Consider the following 23796-nt stretch of genomic DNA (forward strand, 5'->3'; position numbering starts at 1 on the left):
CTTGTATTTGTAGGCTGGTCTGAAGAACCACCAGTTGGACACAGTGGACTTCTTCCTGAAGAGCAAAAAGAACGTCCTGACTCCACCCTCTGGGTATATTCTACCTGACCAATCAGCTGCCATCTCAACCCAGAGCCAGCTGAAGAGTAAGGCCTTTACAATCAATTTCATATTAGTCACATAAAGCCCTAGAATCCTAATATAAATACTTAGTATTATTGTAATTGTATGCCATAGTAATTAATACTAAGTACAACTTTGACATGCATCAAATCTAATATTATTTGTCACATGCGCTGAATACAACAGCTTACTTACAAGCCCTTACCCAATAGTGCAGTTCAAGAAATAGAGTTAAGAAAATATTTATTACATTTAAATAAAGTAACACAGTAGAATTGCATAACAATAACAGGGCTATATGTAGGTAGGGGTGAAGTGACTATGCATAGATGATAAACAGTGAGTAACAGCAGTGGAAGAACAAGGGGGGGAGTGTCAATGTAAATAGTCTGTAGAACTTTTGGAGGATCTGGGGACCCATGCCAAATCAATTCAGTCTCCTGAGGGGGAAAAGGTGTTGTCGTACCCAAGACGACTGTCTTGGTGTGTTTGGACCATGATGTTGATGCTACACTATTTTATGTCTTTGTGCAGGGGCGCCACCTTCCTGTTATTTTAATGGATTATCAGTAGCCCAGGCTGCTTTATGAATTTCAATGTGCAATTGATGTTTGTTTATTTTTCAATAATTATTCACTCAATACATACACTTAGGTTGGAGTCATTAAAACTCGTTTTTCAACCACTCCACACATTTCTTGTTAACAAACTATAATTTTGGCAAGTCGGTTAGAACATCTACTTTGTGCATGACACAAGTAATTTTTCCAACAATTGTTTACAGACAGATTATTTCACTGATAATTCACTGTATCACAATTCCAGTGGGTCAGAAGTTTACATACACTAAGTTGACTGTGCCTTTAAACAGCTTGGAAAATTCCAGAAAATGATGTCATGGCTTTAGAAGCTTCTGATAGGCTAATTGACATCATTTGAATCAATTGGAGGTGTACCTGTGGATGTATTTCAAGGCCTACCTTCAAACTCAGTGCCTCTGCTTGACATCATGGGAAAAACAAAAGAAATCAGCCAGAAAATTGTAGATCTACACAAGTCTGGTTCATCCTTGGGACCAATTTCCAAACCCCTGAAGGTACCACATTCATCTGTACAAACAATAGTACGCAAGTATAAACACAATGGGACCGCGCAGCTGTCATACCGCTCAGGAAGGAGATGCATTCTGTCTCCTAGAAATGAACTTACTTTGGTGCGAAATTGTGCAAATCAATCCCAGAACAACAACAAAGGACCTTGTGAAGATGCTGGAGGAAACAGGTAGAAAGTATCTATATCCACAGTAAAACGAGTCCTATATCGACATAACCTGAAAGGCCGCTCAGCAAGGAAGAAGCCACTGCTCCAAAACCGCCAAAAAAAAGCAAGACTACGGTTTGCAACTGCACATGGGGACAAAGATTGTACTTTTTGAAGAAATGTCCTCTGGTTTGATGAAACAAAAATAGAACTGTTTGGCCATAATGGTCACATTGTTATGTTTGGAGGAAAAAGGGGGAGGCTTAAAAGCTGAAGAACAACATCCCAACCGTGAAGCACGGGGGTGGCAGTATCATGTTGTGGGGGTGCTTTGCTGCAGGAGGGACTGGTACACTTCACAAAAAGATGGCATCATGAGAAAGGAAAATTATGTGGATATATTGAAGCAACATCTCAAGATATCAGGAAGTTAAAGCTTGGTCGCAAATGGGTCTTCCAAATGGACAATGACCCCAAGCATACTTCCAAAGTTGTGGCAAAATGGCTTAAGGACAACAAAGTCAAGGTATTGGAATAGCCATCACAAAGCCCTGACCTCAATCCCATTGAAAATTTGTGGGCAGAACTGAAAAAGCGTGTGCGAGCAAGGAGGCCTACAAACCTGACTCAGTTACACCAGATCTGTCAGGAGGAATGGGCCAATATTCACCCAACTTATTGTGGGTAGCTTCTGGAAGCATACCCGAAAAGTTTGACCCAAGTTAAACAATTTAAAGGCAATGCTACCAAATACAAATTGAGTCTGACATTTCACATTATTAAAATAAAGTGGTGATCAAAACTGACCGAAGACAGGTAATTGTTACTAGGATTAAATGTCAGGAATTGTGAAAAACTGAGTTTAAATGTATTTGTATACTTCCGACTTCAACTGTACCTTTGAAATGGTGCAAATAGTGTACGGTTCAAGTGACACCTTTCATCCATTTGTCATGTTTATGTAATGTAGTATTGTGTTGCAAGGTCAATACACTTTACTGAGTTATAAATCCTTCTGAAAATAAGGCATACATTGATAATTAAATTGAAAGCTACAATGTAATGGTTAACAATGTGAGGACACTCTAGGTTGTAAATGCAAGTAATCTGAAAATCCTATACCATGCATGACAATTAAATGCTTGGGGAACACAGACACATGAACAGAAACACGCACAGCACACACATGGGGAGAGTTACGACAGTAATGATTCATATTGTGCATTGTCACATGGGAGCTATTGGGCCGACAGTCTGTCGTATCAGCCTCGCCTCCTGAGTCCTGCTTGGATCGTTGTATTGTAGGTAAAGCGTTGGAGCCCCTTAATCTAGCCCACTGGGAGTGGCTGACAAACAGGAAGGAACAAGTATTGGTATTTTATTAGGATCCACTACTCTTCCTGGGGTCCACACAACATAAAACATATCATAATACAAAAAATGTATAAACAAGAACAGATCAAAGACAGAACTTCATAAATTAAATAAATATCACACACAAACACACACACAAATGTGTATTTAAATGAGTCTGCATTCCTGTATGTGTGTGTACTAGTATGTAGGGCTGGGCAGTATACCGTATTTTACTATACACCGGTATTTGCACGGACTGGTTTGGGTTTTCACTTTACCTTCTATAATGGTATTTTAATGTTTGGTTTGTTAAATGTGATATGCCGTGTGTAAAGTCTATTTTTATAGTTTACTCCGCTACTTGAGTCATCCCTCTCCGCGCTCTCTCTCTCCATGCCGCTTTCCATACAGACCTGGTCCCACCCCCTGTCACTCAAGGAGCGCATTTGTTGTTGCTTGACCACGAGAGACTTGCGTTCATTCTGTATGGTCAATGCAGCACATGCAACAATGTTGATGACAACAATGTTGTTTCCACTTTGATCTTAATATAAATCCACAAGCGTTCTATAATTACAATATTAGTTTGTGTTTCTTACATCTGCAAACAGCTAGTTTGTAATTTCTTAGCAAGTTAAGCTAAATCATGTTAGCCAATAATGCTAATCGCTAGTTAGCTGGCTAGTCAATGGGCTATTGAAAGAAGAGGTCGACCGATTATGACTTTTCAATGCCGATACCGATTATTGGAGGACCAGAAAAATCCGATACCGTTTTTTTTTCTTCTTTTTTTTTTCAATTTATTATTAAAATGTATTTATTTATTTATTTGTAATAATGACAATTACAACAATACTGAATGAACACTTTTATTTTAACTTAATATAATACATCAATCAAATCAATTTAGCCTCAAATAAATAATGAAACATGTTCAATTTGGTTTAAATAATGCAAAAACAAAGTGTTGGAGAAGAAAGTAAAAGTGCAATATGTGCCATGTAAAAAAGCTAACGTTTAAGTTCCTTGCTCAGAACATGAGAACATATGAAAGCTGGTGGTTCCTTTTAACATGAGTCTTCAATATTCCCAGGTAAGAAGTTTTAGGTTGTAGTTATTATAGGAATTATAGGACTATTTCTCTCTATACCATTTGTATTTCATATACCTTTGACTATTGGATGTTCTTATAGGCACTTTAGTATTGCCAGTGTAACAGTATAGCTTCCGTCCCTCTCCTCGCCCCTACCTGGGCTCGAACCAGGAACACATCGACAACAGCCACACTTGAAGCATCGTTACTCGTCGCTCCACAAAAGCCGCGGCCCTTGCAGAGCAAGGGGAACAACTACTCCAAGTCTCAGAGCGAGTGACGTCACCGATTGAAACGCTATTAGCGCGCACCCCGCTAACTAGCTAGCCATTTCACATCGGTTACACCAGCCTAATCTCGGGAGTTGATAGGCTTGAAGTCATAAACAGCTCAATGCTTGAAGCATTGCGAAGAGCTGCTGGCAAAACGCACGAAAGTGCTGTTTGAATGAATGCGTACGAGCCTGCTGCTGCCTACCATCGCTCAGTCAGACTGCTCTATCAAATATCAAATCATAGACTTAATTATAACATAATAACACACAGAAATATGAGCCTTTGGTCATTAATATGGTAGAATCCGGAAACTATCATTTCGAAAACAAAAGGTTTATTCTTTCAGTGAAATACGGAACCGTTCCGTATTTTATCTAACGGGTGGCATCCATAAGTCTAAATATTCCTCTTACATTGCACAACCTTCAATGTTATGTCATAGTTACGTAAAATTCTGGCAAATTCGTTCGCAACGAGCCAGGCGGCCCAAACTGTTGCATATACCTTGACTCTTCGTGCAATGAACGCAAGAGAAGTGACACAATTTCACCTGGTTAATGTTGCCTGCTAACCTGGATTTCTTTTAGTTAAATATGTAGGTTTAAAAATATGGTTAGGTACAGTCGTGCAACGATTGTGCTTTTTTCGCAAATGCGCTTTTGTTAAATCATCCCCCGTTTGGCGAAGTTGGCTGTCTTTGTTAGGAAGAAATAGTCTTCACACAGTTCGCAACGAGCCAGGCGGCCCAAACTGCTGCATATACCCTAACTCTGTTGCAAGAGAAGTGACACAATTTCCATAGTTAAAAGAAATTCATGTTAGCAGGCAATATTAACTAAATATGCAGGTTTGAAAATATATACTTGTGTATTGATTTTAAGAAAGGCATTGATGTTTATGGTTAGGTACACGTTGCGCACCGCATAGATTATATGCAACGCAGGACGCGCTAGATAAACTAGTAATATCATCAACCATGTGTAGTTAACTAGTGATTATGATTGATTGATTGTTTTTATAAGATAAGTTTAATGCTAGCTAGCAACTTACATTGGCTTCTTACTGCATTCGCGTAACAGGCAGGCTCCTCGTGGAGTGCAATGTAAGGCAGGTGGTTAGAGCGTTGGACTAGTTAACCGTAAGGTTGCAAGATTGAATCCCCGAGCTGACAAGGTAAAAATCTGTCGTTCTGCCCCTGAACAAGGCAGTTAACCCACCGTTCCTAGGCCGTCATTGAAAATAAGAATGTGTTCTTAACTGACTTGCCTAGTTAAATAAAGGTGTAAAAAAATAAAGAAGAAAAAAAAGGCCAAATCGGTGTCCAAAAATACCGATTTCCGATTGTTATGAAAACTTGAAATCGGCCATTCTGATTAATAGATCGACCTCTAATTAAAAGTACTGAGTCAGAGCAAACGTAGCTAGCTAATACAGCCTGATCCCAGTACTGGTGGAGGCTTAAATCAGCATGTTGTTTGTGCAACAGTATCTTCTAAATCAAAGAGGAATAGGCGAAGCATGAATATGTTGGCTATATGAATAAAGATTTAATATAGCCAAAGATTATAGGGTCCCCTAGGAAACACTGAACCTCACTTTGGGTCCTACCCTGTCACAATAACTCCATGGCATTTTCATTCATTGTCATGTTTTCACACTGTATTCAAAGTGCCCACTGTTATTTATATTTTAACTATAGGATTATAATAAACATTCTATTTCCATGATTCCAAAAGTTCACCAATCTAAATCGCATTTGGTTAAAAATAAGGCCTAGTATTTTTGCCCATATCGTGGCAGTGTGGAATTTCTCAAATGAGTGCAGGAAATGCAGAAATTGATGGAAATGCAGGAAATTATTTTAGGTTGAAGTTGAATTGAACAGTATAAAACAATCAGAATGGAGAAAGACCCATTTGAAATAATTTTTGAATATATGTGTTGCCACCCTAGGGTCACGCACTACTCATGAAGCAAATGTAGAACTTTTATTAATCAAAATTATAAAATACCGTCAAATACAGTAAAAATTTTGAAAAATACCATGATATGATATTTTGGCCATATCGCCCAGCCCAACTAGTATGTGTGAGCATACAGTTTGTGTGCGTTTGTGTGAGAGAGAAAGGAAAGGGACTATACCGTAAGATACCTCATGTGATGTCAGCTAGAATTACCGCTCCTAATAGTAATTGCCTTCTCACATGATGTCTCACTGTAGTCTCATCACAGCCTAGTAATTGAAATTGTGTGCATGCGCCCCCATGCATTTAATTTGTTTGTGTGATGTTTTCTCCTACTGACTAGAATAAATGTGTTCAACCTCTGTAGTGTTTTATGAGCTTCATATTAATATTTCTGGAGTGTATATGTAAAAAAAAAAAAAAAAAATGTATGGGTGCCTTCAATGGGTAGGACATTGTAATTACCAGAATGTAATGAATAGAACAGTAGCAAACACAGCCATTACAATGGCTAAATTTCCCCCGTTTCTTCCTCCACTGCCCTACACATATGACCTAGGTACAGATCTAGGATCAGCTTCCACTCCCCCAATCCTACCCTTAACCATTAGTGGGGAACATGCAAAGCTGAATAAAGATCAGCTTCTAGAGGCCACTTCATCCTACTCCAGATATGACAGTATGAGTGTTTCTCTCTGTTCCTGTAGATGTCCAGGATCTGTGTCCGGCTCTGGACCTTCTGCGTTGTGCCATCAGAGACAATCATACTGAGGCCCAGAGCCGACAATTTTCAGAACAGCTGCTCAGCATCACCCTGGCCTTCCTCAACACACAAGTCAGGGGCGTCCTCTCCGCCACAGAGGGTAAGACACTTCTCTCGCCGCGTTCCCCATGCTTTTGAATGCGCTGCTTGCATGTTAAACCCAGTTCCATTGCTACACACGCCAGTAGATTCTGGCTAACAAACTTTCAAAAAACTTTTGGGATAAAATGACAACATGTACATTTTAAAAAACTTTTTAAAACCGTGAACAATCCCTTTAAGATTTTTGAGGGGACACTGCATCAACCTGCTTAGCTACAGAATCCAGTTGCTGTAAGCATGATGCATTAGGAGTGCTGCCTCACTGAGCAGAGTCATGGTCGAGTGGTATCCCTCCGGCTCTAGGGTCATGTACTACAACTCTGGAGACTGGGGTTGAAACCCTTCACACTACTGATCCATTTCCCCCTCTGGTTCTCACCTCTCTGAAATGAAATCAATACAATTTGAAATCCACTCACTTTAAAATAAAAAAGATACTGCTATCTCAAGCAATCAGCCATGGCTGGCACGAAAACATCTGAGGGAGATTGCATCAACCTGCTTATTTGCCAACTGTATAACAAAAAAATTCAGTTGACATTAGAATTTAGTTTGCTTCCACATGCAACGATATTACGGAGTTACAGTTTATATAAGGAAATCAGTGAATTGAAATTAATTCATTAGGCCCTAATCTATGGATTTCACATGACTGGGCAGGGGCGCAGCTGTGGGTGAGCCTGGGAGGGCATAGGCCCACACATTTGGGAGCCCAGCCAATCAGAATAGGTTTTTACCCACAAAAGGGCATTATTACAGACAGAAATACTCCTCAGTTTCATCAGCTCTCCGGGTGGCTGGTTTCAGACGATTACGCAGGTGAAGAAACCGGATGTGAAGATCCTGGGCTGGTGTGGTTACACGTGGTTGTGAGGACGGTTGGACCTATTGCCAAATTCTCTAAAACGACATTGAAGGCAGCGTATGGTAGATAAATGAACATTCAATTCTCTGGCTACAGCTCTGATGGACGTTCCTGCAGTCAGCAAGCCAATTGCACACTCCCTCAAACTTGAGACATCTGTGGCATTGTGTGTGACAAAACTTCACATTTTTGGGATCTTTTATTGCATCTCATGAGACATGGGACTAATACTTTACATGTTGCGTTTATATTTTTGTTCAGTCTAGAAAAGTCTATAGAAATAGAAACTCCAGCACACTGGTGACCTTAATGCTTCATAAATGTAACAGATCTTATATTTCAGTCTCAATAGGCCTTCATCAGGGATTTGTACTGATGTTATTAGGAGATCAGGACCAAACTTGAGTTTGTATGGTCTATGTTGAATCATGATACGGTCTGATGATGGTGCGTGTTTCAAACTTTCAATAACACAGAGGTTTCTCCCTATTCTCTAATTTCTTTCTTCACAGAGCTGGATGAGAACCTGCAGGAGTGTGTGGAGATCTTGGATAGTTATGTTTCGGATCTGCGCACCTTCATGAAGAGGTTTCCCTGGCCAACAGGTGGCGACACTTCCACCCTTGTCCCATCCCCCATACCTGTACCTGAGGAGGTGGAGAATGATGACTGGGGTTCCCTCTCTTCTGAGGTAAAAACACAGTGAAGCTTTCAGAATAGTTTCTTTATTGTCGATTCTTCGACTCAAATTAATCAATTTGCTGTCACAATCACACATATATGCACACACACACACACACACACACACACACACACACACACACACACACACACACACACACACACACACACACACACACACACACAAGGAGCAGATTGGGCATGAATCCTCAGCGACATCCTAGATGGGTCATCATGATAACGGCTTGAATTTATGTCACACTTTTTAACCATAGGCATCAAAGCACTTGACATTGTGCTAGGGTAACTCTTCTCATCCACCATTCACAACATCCATTTTGCACCAGAATGGTTCTCCCCAATTGGCTATAATTACATAATTATCTACAGTAATGACCAGATATCCGATTTCTGATACTGTGTGTGCGTCAAGGAGGTGGTCGAGCGGGCAGTGCTGACCAAGCAGATTCCCCGGGCCCAGGCCTACCTGAGGAGCCAGAACAGGCCAGATCAGCGGCTGGAGGAGTTGAGAAGTACGGGGCTGCGTCTGGCCTTCGACTGCCTCACACACAAAGACCTGGAGCAGGCCACTGCACTGCTCAGGAACATGGTGAGACTATGGCTACGTTCGGTTGGCTTTCACTAATCCATTCTGGAAGGATTCTGTATGGAGGAATGGTCTACGATCCCTCCGAATGCGTTCTCCAACTCATTAAACCTTTCAGAAAAAGGCTCATTGCCGTTATCCTCACAAGGTGAGGTATCGAAGGGTATTGAAAACTGGGGTGTCAAAAATGTTGTCTTCTACCTTTTTGAGAGAAAAAAAATTACTTGTTTAACAAAATCACTTTCTCTGAGCAATTGTATTAGTATAAAATAATTGAATTTCCCCCAAAAATGTAGCATACAATATAATAGCCCAGTATTTGAATTTATTTTATACAGTCATTTTTGCCCATCTTTGTCAAGGGTGTCAATAATTTCAGACCCCACTGTTGGTTGCCCTTAGAGTTGTGCAAAGTTGGTAGAATCTTATTCTAAATGATTCACAACTGTAAAGCCCAAAAGGGCTTCCACCAAGTATTACCTCTGGTGTAATCTTTATCAAGGGTGTCAATAATTTTAGGACCTCACTCTATATGTCATTTAGCACACGCTTTTATCCAACGGCACTTCCAGTCATGCATGCATTCGTTTTACGTATGGGTGGTCCCGGGAATTGAACCTACCATCCTGGCGTTGCCACCACCATACTCTACGAACTGAGATACAGAGGACCAACTCTATGTAGTCAGACATTTTACAATATGGAGATGGTTAAACAATATGACTCAGCATATTCGTAGTTAGACAACGATGAACAATGGTAACGATATAAGAAAAAATAAAATAAACAATATAGCAGCGAGCAGCAATGAACGGGGTTCAGAGGATGATAGAAAGGACTCAAGATCAGTTGAATAGCAAATCAAGCACTCTATCATGTAGGAACAATCTTCCTTTATGTGCAATCATAAGTCTAAATACAACATATGAAGTGAATCGGATGAACGGTTCATGAGGAGAAGATGATTGCAGATCATTTTTAGCATTAGCGTTACATATGCAGTAATCAGTTATTAATAGTTTCCTTGTTTTTTAGATATCAATACCAAATTCAGTGGGCTTCATCTTAGGGATGTCCATGATAGCGATGACAAGTTTCAAGTTGATAGGCCACCGTGGAGTGGATTTCCAGTGGTTTAAATTGACATGTAAAATCCGATTGGGATTTGTCAACTCAGCCATCTCTTAGCCAATCCCTTGGCTTTTCTCAAACTAAGTTAAGAGATGGACCTGTTACTTATCGTTCATGAGAATAAGTTTGCCCAAGATGGAGGAGAATCTTTCCTGATAGACCTTATGAAATGTGGTCAGCATTAGAAAAGACACTTACATACAAAGTTTTAAGTCTCTAGGTCAAACAGGGCGGTGAATAGGGGGGTTTAAGTGAGATTGCTTATAACAGAGCAACCTATAGGCCAGTCGTGCCATTCTTTTTCACCAAGTTATTCATGGCCTCTAGTTTCTGTGTGCCAAATTAGAAAAAAACTATCTATGCTTGAGTTATTTGACTATGTCAAATATATTCATTTTTAATCTAAGAATAGCAACAGCTTTGCTGTGAACCCCTGAAAAAAGGTTTTCAACTTGGATAAATCTCACAATTACCCTTGGACAAAAGAACTCAGACATATTTAAGGAAGCTGATCTATAACATATTTAGACACAAGTTACGATGCAATGTCTACATGATTAAAAAAAAGTTAACCCTTAGCTACAAAGAAAAATTGTCAACTTATATATGGCTAAAACCTAAACTCAGAAATTATAACCAGATCAAAACACCTATGATCCAGAACCCTATGTCACCTGACAAGAAATCAAAGAACCTTGTTGAGAACTGGGATACTGCTTCTGGCAATTGAATTAGGTAGGTTCAATGCCATAAATAAAGAAGAGCAGCTATAGACTGGTTGTTTGTTTAGCAACAAAACCGACGTGTGCGCAGCTATGGGATTGGCTTATATTGTTGGCAACATGTAAACTATATTTCGTTTCCAATGTTTATTGAAAACATAAATACATTTGCACAATGAGCACTTGTTGTCTCTCAAATACATCGTTGCAGTTGTTGGAAAGCTAGCTAGCAATTTTTTTACTATATTAGCATAGACGTGACATCAGTCTAACACCTCAAACCAAGACATTTTATCATCACTAGATAAAACGAGTACTGTACTAGCTCCAGGGTGCCAATAATTCTGTCCATACCATTTGTCTTTATTTTTTTTATAAAACCATTAAACTTAATAAAATTGGTTCTGCAGTGTTGAAAATCTAAAGTTTTTTCAATTTCATCTTGTTTTAGAAGAAATGTGGGATTTCTTTTTTAATGCAAGGGTGCCAATATATTTGGCCGCAACTGTGTGTATGTACGTATGCATGTACTTGTGAGCATATATAAGTATGATCATTTTCTTTGGATACAGCAAATACGGTGTCTTATAAGCCCATGTGGGCTGGGCATCATGAAGATGCATGACACTATAATATAAACAACCAATTAATCAATCATATAACATTACTTGACAGTGGTTACACTGCATGATTATTTTACATAACACACAAGACATAGACAGAGCTTTGCTATTCAATTGTGCCCAGAGTCTGCGAAAACAGGGATGATGTTAGCATCTCACTCACACCCCATGACCAAGCAGGAATGTTGGTGTGTCCTCCATGACTAAATGGTAATTTCTCATGCAACTGAAACAGGAGTCTCCTTGTTTTTTGTTGTTGTTTGTACTGTGGATAAAAAAGCCGACGCTGTCTGTTTTCAGGGTTTCAACGTAAAGAAGCAACTGCATAACATATGCCTCTACACAGATGACCGGGACCTAAGGGACTTTGTGGTAAGACCAGCATTTTGAGCAAATGGGATGATCGCATCTAACATTGGCTTTCATTATGTGGATGATTTGACTGCTTTTAAAAACTCATTCCAGCCAGACAAGGGGTTACACTGCATTGAGTTTAAAAACTCATTATGAACTCATTACCTTTTGCCAGCTTCAAATGCATTATTTCTTTTATTTTACCTTTATTTAACTAGGCAAGTCAGTTAAGAACAAATTCTTATTTACAATGACGGCCTAGGAACGGCCTAGTGGGTTAACTGCCTTGTTCAGGGGCAGAACGACAGATTTGTACCTTGTCAGCTCGGGGATTTGAACTTGCAACCTTTCGGTTACTAGCCCAACGCTCTAACCACTAGGCTACCCTGCCGCCCCACTAAGTCTGATTAAGATTTTGGGGTTGTCAATTACTGTGTGCAGGTGGAGGAGTTGTCAAAGCAGAGCTATTTGTCTGATGAAGAGACACAGAGGGTGGAATTCATCAAACAGATTGAGGCTTTGTGTGCGGTGCCTGAGACGCGCTCCACAGACCCTGTGGGCAGACAACGGTACGAGGCAAAACAGACTATTTACTGCATTTGGTTTTTCAGTTTTATCTTCATGTACTTTTCTCCTGTCAGGATTTCTGACACTGTATCCACCTGGGTCGTGTTCTTTAGTCACCAAACAGAAGAAAACACATAAAAAGGGAGGGACTACCTGGACTTGCGTGTCCTAATGAACATGGCCCTGGATGCCAGTAGTCATTTTTCTCTGCTTACATGACATGACATTTTAACATGTTAGCAGTAAACAGTTTTTATTTTTTTTGCTCAATCATTTATCTTTAGTCTTGCTCTATGGCAATCACTTCCTGTTTCAATGTAGCATACTGTACTGTGTACTGCTTTCTCTCAGGGTTCCTCAGATGGCCCAGACAGACCCAGGGTCTAAGAGCCTGCTGGAGGAGCTGGTAGACCAGAGAGGCTCCCAGTCAGAACAGACACTGTGGAGCTCGCTGCGTCTGGACTGGGTCAGACATTGGGACCACAACACCCAGAGAGCCATCCTGCTGTCACGCCTACAAGACTCGGGTAGGACTCCTCTTAACCCTGCATTCACACCCTACATGAGTAATTGTAAGTATGAGATCCCGACTTGGAAAAACATTCAGCTTTCAAGTGGTAAATACAAGTTGGAAACTCGTATCATCTATGGACCCCGACTTTCCCGTCATGCTGAACTCTGACTTCACCTACCACAGAAATGAATATGATGACAGCATTTTCGGCACTTAAACAGATAATCCACTCCTATAATTAAACTCCTGTCAATTTGGTTATAGTCTATGTTCTATGAGTGGGTAAAACATTTATTTTCACCATTATTTAACTTCTAAGTGGTCTGTTTGTGCAATCAGGAAATCGTGTTGTGCCACGTCGTCATGATAAATGAATCATGAGAATTCCAAATGATCACATTTTCATAACACTTAAAAATTAAAAATACCTGCACTCCCGATCGCCATATCAGCTCTGCTTCTAGCTCCTAAGCAACTTTGCACAAGCATTTCGCTTCACCCGCAATAACATCTGCTAAATATGTGTATGTGACCAATACAATTTGATTTGATTACATGGTATGGGCATACTTGTCTAGAACACATACACTACCGTTCAAAAGTTTGGGGTCACTTAGAAATGTCCTTGTTTTTGAAAGAAAAGCACGCCTCAATTCGGTCTTATATAGAAACAGTTTTTATTGTATTTTTATATTGGACAAAAGTAGAGACTCTGGTATGGTATATCATACACTGCAGTTGAGGAACAATGGGAAAGTAATTCTGCTTTGAAAGTTGATAAACTTGTAACCCCACTTTTAAGAAAATGGGCCTTGAATGTTTGGGACACCTATTGGAGAGCTCTTCTTTGTCTACACCCATTATGCATTGTTCACACCCTCTTAAGCCTTAGTCCCACCCATCTCTTTAAGGATTCACATGTGAGGCCATGTGCTAAACAGAGTGAATAGTGTAGTAAACAACCAAATATTTCACGACTAAAAGTGGTGAAAGTAGTAGCAAAAAGTAGTAGTACAAATACACTTTATCTAGTTCTTGGCCTATCTCCTAATCTGACTTTGGTGCAGGTCATGCTGTTATTCTTATTACAGTCTCTGGTAAACACACTATATCAAATAAAATCTATGTTTATTTGTCACATGCACAGGATACCGAAGGTGTAAACGGTACAGCTAAATGGTTGCTAAAATAGAAAGTGTCCAGATAACAATGATAAAATATTCATACAATAATTGTGTATTATTCTTACCCAGGCACACTTGTCTAAATTGATGGGTCATGTGAAAGAAATACTATAACCACCCCCCCAGCTAAGTGGATGGGTCACTATTGTCTAGACATGTAAACATGTACACATGTTAATGAAATACAATAGATGGCCGTAATCACCAGCAAGCTAACGTTCGCTAGCTACCTAACAGTACGCTTTAACTTGCAATGAAAATGACTTTCTGACTAAATTAGAAACGTATACTATCTGAAAATGTAGCTAGACACTTACTCGTACAAACGGATGAACGCATCACAGGCAGACTGCTACCCCTTTAACTCTATTTCTTTGTAGTTACAGCTTGTTTGGCCTGCGTTGTGTCAAGTCACTCCGGTTCACACTCACCGTAGTTGTAGTCCATTACAACAAAAATTCAGGTCAGCAATGTTGTTGAGAGCAGTCCAACGTTAGGTCTTTTTAAAAAACCTGCGGTAGCCAGGATTACCTCCACATACTGAGCAGCTCACGTTATAGACAGAAGCACGCTACATGGCAGACCAGCCCGAACTCCTCTCGGCATGTCCAGCCCATCCATTATCTCAGCCAAATATGGCTAGCAGGAAGGTTCCTCACTTTTTCCATGGCTAAACCAACTAGGCTCATAATTAAACAATTGTATTCATATTTACAGATGGCATACACGTTTGTTATTAAGGCACATGAAAGTTCACATGTTCCAGATGGCATTTCTGCCAAAGAACGCATTTTGATTTAAAAAAAATAATATATATATTCTTTTAAATTGCCTCCTGTGAAGTAGTGACGTGCGACATACGACTCAATTCTTGAAAAGGGTCACAAATTGTACATGTGCAAATCATACTTTACGTGCTTGTACACTTATGTCTCTAATTACTTTCATATCTTCCGCTCATTAACTACAACTTTTGTGTGGAAGGGTGATATTTAAGAAATATTACGTTTTTCTTCAAATTCAATACTGTATTGAGCAGTTAAATGAACAGTTGACACTATTTTGGTCAATTCAACCTGTGTTTATGTTTGACCAGCAGCTGTCAGTTCCTGTGACCCGGGGGTCCTGTGGTCATACCTCACCTCCCACCACGACCAGCGGAGGGTCACCGAGTGGATTGAGAGCCTGGCCGCCCAGAACGGTGACCCTTCCAGCGCCTCCCAGTGGCCCGCCCTCACGGCAGAGGTGGTCAACAACAACACACGGTGCAGCGCCCACATGAGGAACCACATCCTCTACATGTTGGCCAGGTAGACCCTATTCTGGGATCAGCTTTGTCCTGTTTGAGGACAGTAAAGTGTTAACTATCTGTTCATCTCTCGTGGATGCATGTAAAATAGGATGGTATCGTAAGACTCCCTAAAAACACGGTACTTCGCCCGGGTTACGTCTTAGTGGGCGTGGCTTATACTGGGTACAGTGCACTTTTTTGTATTTATTTTTATTTAACCTTTATTTAACCAGGCAAGTCAGTTAAGAACAAATTCTTAGGCGAACTTTGTGCCCGATGCGCATTCATGTAAAAACGTTTTACCAGACACAAACTCCGTCGTCACGAAGTGATGGTGAGTTAAGATTATTTACAACAGATATTTTGTAGGCACTAGTGTTGCACTGTACACTGAAGCTTCGTTCATTACTAGAATTTGTGAAATCAACTATAGTGTATGTGATGTAAACAGAGAGGTCTACTTTCTTGGGGACCTGAATATTAACTGGTTTTCAACATGCTGTCCGCTCAAGAGGAAGCTTCTTCACTGTGTGAGAACCAGTGCCTGTAATCTCGTTCAGGTTATTAATCAACCTACCAGGGTGTTTACAAACACTACAGGAAAAATATCATTCATATGTATTGATCACGTTTGTACTAATACTGTAAAACGTTGTTCTAAAGTTGTATCCGTACCCATTGGATGCAGGGATCACAATATAGTGGCTATATCCAGGAACGCCAAAGTTCCATAAGCTAGACCTTAAATAGTGTATGAGATCATACAAAAGATTTTGCTGTGACTCTTATGTGGATAATGTTAAAAATACTTTTAAGTCTGATGTGATTAATAAAGTGCTTCCAGACGCTGCACTTCATGAATATATGACATTTCTTCTTCCAACTTTTGATAAACATGCATCTGTTAAAAAACTGACTGTTAGAATTGTTAAGGCTTTATGAATTGATGAGGAATTGAAAAACTGTATAGTTGAAAGAGATGGGGCAAAAGGAATTTCTAATGAATCTGGACATCTGACTTACTGCAAATTGAGAAATTATGTGACTAAACTCAATAAAAAGAAAAAGAAACTGTATTATAAAGCCAAGATCAATGATATACAGTGCTATCAGAAAGCATTGAGACCCCTTGACTTTTTCCACATTTTGTTACATTACAGCCTTATTCTGAAATGGACACAAAAAAAAATATTCAGAAATCCACACACAATACCCCATAATGACAAAACGAAAACAGGTTTTTAGAAAATGTATTAAATATTGTTTTTAAACAGACCTTATTTCCATAATTGTTCAGACCCTTTCCTATGAGACTCGAAATTGAGCTCAGGTGTACTTTTTCCATTGATCATCCTTGATGTTTCTACAACTTGATTGCAGTCCACCTGTGGTAAATTCAATCGATTGGACATGATTTGGAAAGGCTAAATAAGGTCCCACAGTTGACAGTGCACGTCAGAGCAAAAACCAAGCCATGAGGTCGAAGGAATTGTCCCTAGAGCTCCGAGACAGGAATGTGTAGAGTCACAGATCTGGGGAACAGTACCAAAACATTTCTGCAGCATTGGAGGTCCCCAAGAACACAGTGGCCATTTGATGTCTGGTGTGATGAACTTTGCTCGTGTTGAAGGTTTTGTGTTAAAAGGGGACACTACATTCAAAAGCTGTGATTCAAAATCAACCAGTAGTATGTCCTGCTACCATCCATCTCCTGAAGGCAGTGAGGTTCTCTGTTCCTTTTAGTGGGTTTCCCCTGTTCCTTTTACCAGCTAATGGTTTTCACATGGGCTTGGTCAAGTGGCATGCATTAGAACCCGTTTTGTGTTTTTGGCAGGACCAGGAAGTCTGAGAATCTTGCTAATGTTAGATGGTAGAGCTTTCAAGTCTCAAATGTGGATAGGAATCCACCTTGCATAGTTTGTTCTGTCCAGTGCAAAGAACCAATGCCTCGAATGTTCCAACATAAAGACCAAAATCTCTAGTTATGTGTGTACAGACAAAAATCATCACTAGTCTTTCAAATTCAAGAGCAATGTTCCAGAACTGGAATGTTGAATACCTGCTTTCCAAGTATGAAAAGAAGTGCATGTGGATTCGAACAGCCAAACATCTTTCAGGAATTTTGACAATGAACATAAAGTAACTTGATGACTGTGCCTGGTTTTGGTCAAGTGTGCTGCCACTCCAGCATATGTTTACCCAACACCTTACAACGTTCCCTGTTGGTCCCTGACCATTTTCCCTCAGGACGTTAGCTGGGTAGCTGTCTGGAATTAATATTATATGTTGACTGTTTTGTATACCTTTAGCTAGCTAACCAACAAGACCTAACATTTTAAGTGAACAAAATCTGTGGCTAGCTTTTTTTGACAGAAAAACCATGTCTGGTTTAAAGTCTTATTGCAATTACACATGTTCCCAATCAATTAGCTACATAATGTAACTCCTAGAGTGTGTTGGCAATTCTATCTGTAAGGTTACTCAGTCGGTCGAGCAGTGATTCAAACATAGATTCAACCACAAAGACCAGGGAGGTTTTCTAATGCCTCGCAAAGAAGGGCACCTATTGGTAGATCGGAATGTGAAAAAAGCAGACATTAAATATCCCTTTGAGCATTGTGACGTTAACTTGTTAGGGCTAGGGTCCTTTTTTCTGAATTTCCGCCTGACTGATGTGCCCAAAATAAACTCCCTGTTACTCAGGCCCAAAAGCCAGGACAGACATTAAATATGCCTTTGAGCATTGTGACGTTATTGATGACACTTTGGATGGTGTATAAATACAGCCAGAGAGGAAGTAAACAGCAGAGAGGAGAGGAAGGAAACAGCTCAGGGATTTCACCATGAGGCCAATGGTGACTTTAAAACATTTACAGAGTTTAATGAGTGTGATAGGAGAAAACTGAGGATGGAGCAACAACATTGTAGTTACTCCACAATACTGACATAAATGGTAGAGTGAAAAGAAGGAAGCCTGTGCAGAGTTAAAAATGATCAAAAACATGCATCCTGTTTGCAACAAGGCACTAAAGTAAAACTGCAAAATAATTGGCAAAGAAATGAACTTCATGTCTTGAATAGAAAGTGTTATGTTTGGGGCAAACACAACACATCACTGAGTACTACTATTCATATTTTCAAGGATGGTGGTTGCTGCATCATGTTATGGGTATGCTTGTGATCGGCAAGGACTGGGTTGTTTAAAAAAAAATGTAAACCCTAGAGGAAAACCTGGTTCAGTCTGCTTTCCAACAGACACTGGCAGACAAATTCACCTTTCAGCAGGAAAATAACCTAAAACAGAGGGCCAAATATACAGTCGTGGCCAAAAGTTTTGAGAATGACACAAATATTAATTTTCACAAAGTCTGCTGCCTCAGTTTGTATGATGGCAATTTGCATATACTCCAGAATGTTATGAGTGATCAGATGAATTGCAATTAATTGCAAAGTCCCTCTTTGCCATGCAAATGAACTGAATCCCCCAAAAACATTTCCACTGCATTTCCGCCCTGCCACAAAAGGACCAGTTGACATCATGTCAGTGATTCTCTCGTTAACACAGGTGTGAGTGTTGACGAGGACAAGGCTGGAGATCACTCTGTCATGCTGATTGAGTTAAAATAACAGACTGGAAGCTTCAAAAGGAGGGTGGTGCTTGGAATCATTGTTCTTCCTCTGTCAACCATGGTTACCTGCAAGGAAACACGTGCCGTCATCATTGCACAAAAAGGGCTTCACAGGCAAGGATATTGCTGCCAGTAAGATTGCACCTAAATCAACCATTTATCGGATCATCAAGACCTTCAAAGAGAGCGGTTCAATTGTTGTGAAGAAGGCTTCAGGGCGCCCAAGAAAGTCCAGCAAGCTCCAGGACCGTCTCCTAAAGTTGATTCAGCTGCGGGATCTGGGCACCACCAGTACAGAGCTTGCTCAGGAATGGCAGCAGGCAGGTGTGAGTGCATCTGCACACACAGTGAGGCGAAGACTTTTGGAGGATGGCCTGGTGTCAAGAAGGGCAGCAATGAAGCCACTTCTCTCCAGGAAAAACATCAGGGACAGACTGATATTCTGCAAAAGGTACAGGGATTGGACTGCTGAGGACTGGGGTAAAGTCATTTTCTCTGATGATTCCCCTTTCCGATTGTTTGGGGCATCCGGAAAAAAGCTTGTCCGGAGAAGACAAGGTGATCGCTACCATCAGTCCTGTGTCATGCCAACAGTAAAGCATCCTGAGACCATTCATGTGTGTGGTTGCTTCTCAGCCACAGGAGTGGGCTCTCTCACAATTTTGCCTAAGAACACAGCCATGAATAAAGAATGGTACCAACACATCCTCCGAGAGCAACTTCACCCAACCATCCAGGAACAGTTTGGTGATGAACAATGCCTTTTCCAGCATGATGGAGCACTTTGCCATAAAGCAAAAGTGATAACTAAGTGGCTCGGGGAACAAAACATCGATATTTTGGTTCCATGGCCAGGAAACTCCCCAGACCTTAATCCCATTGAGAACTTGTGGTCAATCCTCAAGAGGCGGGTGGACAAAAAATAACACAAATTCTGACAAACTCCAAGCATTGATTATGCAAGAATGGGCTGCCATCAGTCAGGATGTGACCCAGAAGTTAATTGAGAGCATGCCAGGGCGGATTGTAGAGGTCTTGAAAAAGAAGGGTCAACACTGCAAATATTGAGTCTTTGCATCAACTTCATGTAATTGTAAATAAAAGCCTTTGACACTTATGAAATGCTTGTAATTCTACTTCAGTATTCCATAGTAACATCTGACAAAAATATCTAAAGACACTGAAGCAGCAAACCTTGTGGAAATTAATATTTGTGTCATTCTCAAAACTTTTGGCCTTGACTGTACACTGGAGTTGTTTTCCAAGATGACATTGAATGTTCCTGAGTGTTCTAGTTATAGTTTTCTCTTAAATCGTCTTGGAAATCTTTGGCAAACCTTGAGAATTGCTGTCTAGCACTGATCAACAACCAACTTGACAGAGTTATAATGTGCAAATATTGTACAATACAGGTGTGCCAAGCTCTCAAACCTTGTTCACATTGCAGGCCTTGATGCTCAAATCAGTTTAGTTTTTCAAATCCGTTTTGGAATACTGCCTGTCCAAACAGCAAGTTACAAGTGACCAAATCGGATTTGTGTATGTTCAGACAGCAGTCATTTGCTGACATGGCTACCTTAGTTGTCATAGTGACAACAGGTGTGTGCGCAGGGATGTAGGTTAATTGGTGGTGGTGCTCGTGGTTCCTATCACTTAGAAGTTATGTAGCAAGCTTAGGTGGCATCAATGCCTGCCATGAACGTTTGCCAGTTGTTTTGAATGTTAAAATCATAATGTAAGAACACTTTTTAAAGTCCTTTTTGGCTAGCCACAGCAGTCAACTAGCTAGCTAGGTGGCTGTTTAGCTTTCTGGCACATTCACTCATTTGTTTCTAAACAATTAAGAAGCTAATTCGCTACCACATGTTATTGTCATACTGTCAATAGAGTACCTAGCAACCAACAACATATGCCAAGAAACCGTCTAAAAAAACACTTCAGGGCAAATAAATCAGATTTGACTGTTCAGATACAAGTCGCATGGCCAGGAATCAGATTTGCCTTCAAACCATCTGCGAAAGTGATCTGAAATGAGGATTAAAATATCAGATTCCATGTGCTTTTTGGTTGTTCAGACTGCAGGAAAAAGAACAGATTTGAATCAGTTATGCAAACCTTAGATTTGAGTCACTTCAAACTGCCAATGTGAACAAGGCTTTAGAGACTTAACCCAGAAAGACTCACAGCTGTAATCGCTCCCAATGTCATTCTAACATGTATTGTCGCAGGGGTGTGACTACTTTATGTAAATTAGATTTCTTTATCTAATTTTTAAATAAAATTGCAAAAAAATCTATAAACATGTTTTCACTTTGTCATTATGGGGTAATGTGTGTAGATGGGTTAGAAAAAAACTAAATGTAATCAATTTTGAATTCAGGCTGTAACAACAAAATGTACAATAAGTCAACGGGTATGAATACTTTCTTAAGGCACTGAATGTTTAGTAGGAGAAAAACTGTAGCCAAGACCTCAAAAATAAAGGTAAAAAATGTATTATGTTGAGCTGCTTCGTTCTGGTTTAGTAGGCTTACTTGCGAGGCCACTGTAGTAGAAGCAGAGAAGCAACCTCACAGCAAAAATGTAGGCAAGTTTCGGCCTCTTGTGGCCAAACTGGTATTGCACCCTACACTGCTGAATACATGTTATGAATAGTCATATACGGTATATTACACTAGATATGTATGAAAGCTATGTTAGCTGCTAACCTCCATCACCCACCACTCTCTTTGCAGGAGAGGAGTGTTCATCCAGGCCGAGGTGGCTGATTTTGAGCAGCTGTTGTGGAGGCTGGGCCAGGCAGGTGGGGTGATGCAGGCCAGCCCACCCATGCCCCAGTACCGCTCCCCTCAAGGACACGACTTACACACACGCTTCATCCACCACTGCCTGGACAACGGCCTTCGCTACCTGCTCTACACCTACCTGGAGCACAACAGGTGAGGAAAGGGACAACCAATACTATTCGCTAGGAGGAGGCTATGACTGAATCTCAAACCGAACACTTGGCCCCTGAGCACTTTCTCTCGAGTGGCCACTTGCTGATGTGTTCAGTGTTTCCAAAAATGTTTCAGTGAGAATTGCTATGATAGCCTGGCTGACCCGAGTCACTCGACTCACAGCGAAGGAGAGCTGTGACACGCTGGTCTGGATAGGAGGTCATTGTAAATGCAGTATTTGCGCAGTCGGTGCTGACAACAATTTTTCAGTGAGAATCACTATTGGCTCCTTAATTTGTCGCTAGATGACGTTTTACCATTGCCGCGACAACGTCACAGCACCAATTTGCCTTGCTGCGGCACAGGTGCGGGCGTCAGTTTAGTATGGCAGTCCCCATACCCTAGCTCAAGACCAACAATTTAAAGTAGGCCATTTTTTGTCGAAACTAAAATCATTCCAATTCTCAATTTAACATGCAGCGACTGTTTAGAGTATTTCTTGGCTGGCTAGGACCATGGGGAACATTGCTCGGCCTGGGCTCCTTTTCTCTCACTTTTAGAAAGCAGAGAGTGTGCCAGTTTGTTTTGCCGGTCAGCTGTTTAGGCAGTGTGCCGATTGCTTTGAATATGATGTCGGCATTGTTGTTATCTGATAGCCAGGGGTTAGTTGAATTGGGAGGTGGGGGAGACCTATTTGGTGACCATTTGAAACCAAAAGCTATTTTATTGATATTTAAATATAGTTTGTAATAGCTGTAATTGATATTTTCATTCATTCGCCCAGTAAGTTAGTGCAATTTTGGTTTCATGTATTGGTATGAAAATAAACACAACTGAACAACTTGCTATTTACAGCATTTCCCAAAAATATACATGTCCTGTTTTTGGCTTCAAAGACAACAATTGTAGGTTATAACATAAACTCAGCAAAAAAAAGAAACGTCCTCTCACTGTCAACTTCGTTTATTTTCAGCAAACTTAGCAGGTGTAAATATTTGTTTGAACATAAGATTCAACAACTGAGACATAAACTGAACAAGTTCCACAGAAATGGAATAATATGTTCCTGAACAAAGGGGGGAGTCAAAATCAAAAGTAACAGTCAGTATCTGTTGTGGCCACCAGCTGCATTAAGTACTGCAGTGCATCTCTTCCTCATGGACTGCACCAGATTTGCCAGTTCTTGCTGTGAGATGTTACCCCACTCTTCCACCAAGGTACCTGCAAGTTCCTGGACATTTCTGGGGGGGAATGGCCCTATCCCTCACCCTCCGATCCAACAGGTCCCAGACGTGCTCAACGGGGATTGAGATCCGGGCGCTTCGCTGGCCATGGCAGAACACTGACATTCCTGTCTTGCAGGAAATCACGCACAGAACAAGCAGTATGGCTGGTGGCATTGTCATGCTGGAGGGTCATGTCAGGATGAGCCTGCAGGAAGGGTACCACATGAGGGAGGAGGATGTCTTCCCTGTAACGCACAGCGCTGAGATTGCCTGTAATGACAACAAGCTCAGTCCGGTGATGCTGTGACACACCGCCCCAGACCATGACGTACCCTACACCTCCAAATAGATACCACTCCAGAGTACAGGCCTTAGTGTAACGCTCATTCCTTCAAATATAAACGCAAATCCGACCGTCAATAGAAAGGCCTCTTTAGTGTCCTAAGTTTTTAATTGCCAACCGTCTGTAAGCTGTTAGTGTCTTAACGACCGTTCCACAGGTGCATTAATTGTGTATGGTTCATTGA

At 40.6% G+C, this 23796-nt stretch overlaps 1 protein-coding gene across 1 annotated transcript in view; it reads left to right on the top strand.

Moving 5' to 3' along the window:
- The window catches only part of spg11 (SPG11 vesicle trafficking associated, spatacsin), an 81471-nt gene that overhangs the window by 4034 nt on the left and 53641 nt on the right, over positions 1–23796 (top strand). Inside the window, exons 8-16 of the mRNA XM_039017181.1 lie at positions 14–146; positions 6779–6934; positions 8314–8492; positions 8916–9092; positions 11866–11937; positions 12361–12488; positions 12838–13013; positions 15284–15494; positions 21840–22043. Coding sequence (XP_038873109.1) covers positions 14–146; positions 6779–6934; positions 8314–8492; positions 8916–9092; positions 11866–11937; positions 12361–12488; positions 12838–13013; positions 15284–15494; positions 21840–22043 — 1436 coding nt within the window. The remainder of the gene's footprint in view (positions 1–13; positions 147–6778; positions 6935–8313; positions 8493–8915; positions 9093–11865; positions 11938–12360; positions 12489–12837; positions 13014–15283; positions 15495–21839; positions 22044–23796) is intronic.

The sequence above is a fragment of the Salvelinus namaycush genome, chromosome 21 (assembly GCF_016432855.1).
Source record: "Salvelinus namaycush isolate Seneca chromosome 21, SaNama_1.0, whole genome shotgun sequence".
NCBI classification, from domain to species: domain Eukaryota; kingdom Metazoa; phylum Chordata; class Actinopteri; order Salmoniformes; family Salmonidae; genus Salvelinus; species Salvelinus namaycush.